The following is a 2,578-nucleotide window of genomic DNA, read 5'->3' as shown; positions in this document are numbered from 1 at the left end:
TTGTAATTTTATTGACTAGCCTAATTAGATGTGATTTACCTGACTGCGTTTGATTTCTTATGGTTATTATGACACAACATTAAACAGCTTGACTGGCTGCTTTATGTATTTTGTTAAACAGGCAGTTCTGTGGGAATACATAGGACATAGATTAAACTATTTTGTGTATTAGGTGTACGAATGCTGGATGGTGATGTAACAGATATGGTGGAGGCCAAGTCTCTGAGCCTCCAGCCGCAGCACATTGACATCTACAGCGCCAGCTGGGGACCTGATGACGATGGAAAGACCGTGGATGGACCCGCATCTCTAGCAAGGCAGGCCTTCGAGAACGGCATCCGTATGGTGGGCACATAAACACATGCATATACATTTACATACAGATCAATGTACAAATGTGCTTCATTGCTCAGCCAGGTCTTTGATATTTGTATTTATATGGTGAGAAAAGATACAAACAAACACTTTAAGTAGATATGTGTGCATTCCACATTCATATACTTGTTTCCCAAAGTCCTCCCTGGCTATCTGTGAAGCTCCTCTGGACATTAGAGAGCAGCCCTGGTCTATTAGCATATATTAATCTACATATTCATAGCTCATTTTGAATAAAGACAAGCTACCGCTGTGTTGTTGGCTGAGTGGAAAAGCTGTAACAGAGGTTAAGAAGGGTGAAGTCATTTACTGGTCATGTCTCACACACATACATCTACAAAGTTTGCTACTACTGGCTCTCTGCCACTTGGTTAAGCAGATGTGGACCTTTTGAGGAGGTGAGACAGAAACTGAAAACTTTGTCTTAAAGGCTGAGTGCCTGAGGCATGTTACAAAAAAGAGAAAAGAGAGAGGAAAAAGGGACTGACAGGTGGGGAGTGTGAGTGGAAGAGAGTTCCCACCGCTCCTGACAGGCTGGCCTTTTAAGATGACAGAGGTGAGGGAGATATCTGTCCAACTGGTACGAGTTGGGCATGTTTATGTTGCTTGCACACCCTCCTGCTCTCTCTCTCTCTCTCTCTCTCTCTCTCTCTCTCTCTCTCCCTGCTCCCTCATCTCGTCTCTCGCATCTCTCGTCCCGTCATACTCATCTCACCCATCTCCTCTACACTCTCCATCTCATCTCTCTCAGTCTCTACTTCTCCCCTGCAGCCCATCTCCACATCAATCATCCAATACTTCTCCTCCTCTCTTCTTCACTCTCGTCCCGTCTAACATCATAATACCGGCCTCTCACAAAACTCACCATCCCCACAATCATCCATCCAATCATCCATCCTCACTCTCATCTCACATTCTCTCAATCCTCTTCATCGCTCTCGAGAACACACTCCGCACGCACTACCACCCCTCCTCCAACTCGACAACACTACAAATCTCCCAATCAAACCACCCCTCCAACTCCACGTCTCAGATCTCTCCTTCCATAACTCTCTCATCTCATACACCTACCATCTCATCATCATCATCAAATCTCTCAAATCAGCGGAACCAAAAACATCCACAATACAAACACACACAATCAACAACAAAACCGACTACAAATATTCCTCTTCTCTAGCGCCACCTCCTCTCAGCGGTCGCCATGCGTCTCTCGGCTTCCTTCCATCACATACTCCTCCATCTCCATGCTCTCTCCTCTCTCTCTCTTCATCACAACTCCCTCTCAAATCCTCTAACCCTCCAGATCACCTCATCTCGAAAAACCACCTCAATAAATCAAGCCTCTCCAACTACTCAAACCCATCAACCAGCTCATCTCTACATCACATCATCAATCTATCTCTCCCACAATCCTATCCTTACTCACCCATCGCCATCCTCACTCACACCACTTTCTCAAGATACAACATCCATCCTCTCCTCTCCTCTCTCTCATCTCCTGCTGTGTGTGTGTGAGGAGACACGCTTGTACATATGTGACACTCTGAAGAGAGTGTTTATCACAAAGAGCTGAGGTGTTAGAAATACCATTGACAGCTGTGGAGAGCGTGGGACTCAGCTGGTTTTTCTGTATGTGTGGAAAATAACTGAGAAATTGTGTGTCTCTATGTTGCTTATGCACAACAGTGTTTTTAATTAGGTTAACCCTGTCTGTGTGTGTATATAGCTCTCAGTCATAACAATAAAGTCCATCCAATATTTTTATTGCAGGATAGAGTAATTGACAATTGTTTAATCATTGAAATTGTTAAAAATTCATCATTAACTTACAACCAATTCAATTAGTCTGAAAATCGACTAATTCATATTAATTGGCAATTCTTTGAGTCCTTTTTTTCTTTGCTCTCTTTGAATCTATTGATGATGATTGCTGTCCATCAGTTTCACATTGTGTTTCATCTCTCCTTTATCCTCCTCTCATCCTCTTTACTCAGTGTTCCCTCTCTCTCATTCTTTGTCCCCTCCTTTCTTTCAAAGTGCTCTTCATCGCTATTATCTGTCAGCGTTTAGTCCTGTCTGATCCCCTTCTTACTCAGAGTGGCGCCACCTGCCTGACAGAAGCCCCCCTTTTGAAGAACTCCAATCCACCTTGTGTGTGTGTGTGTGTGTGTGTGTGTGTGTGTGTGTGTGTGTGTGTGTG

The 2,578-nt window shown here is 43.9% G+C and overlaps 1 protein-coding gene across 3 annotated transcripts in view; it reads left to right on the top strand.

Annotated features, from left to right (window-relative positions):
* pcsk5b (proprotein convertase subtilisin/kexin type 5b) overlaps nt 1-2,578 on the top strand; it is a 73,756-nt gene that overhangs the window by 20,783 nt on the left and 50,395 nt on the right. For all 3 annotated transcript variants that reach the window (XM_032516303.1, XM_032516305.1, XM_032516304.1), the window contains exon 7: nt 173-345. In XM_032516303.1, coding sequence (XP_032372194.1) covers nt 173-345 — 173 coding nt within the window. The remainder of the gene's footprint in view (nt 1-172; nt 346-2,578) is intronic.

This window comes from Etheostoma spectabile, chromosome 5 (genome assembly GCF_008692095.1).
Source record: "Etheostoma spectabile isolate EspeVRDwgs_2016 chromosome 5, UIUC_Espe_1.0, whole genome shotgun sequence".
In the NCBI taxonomy this organism is placed as follows: Eukaryota; Metazoa; Chordata; class Actinopteri; order Perciformes; family Percidae; genus Etheostoma; species Etheostoma spectabile.
This window is presented reverse-complemented; position numbering and strand designations above follow the sequence as displayed.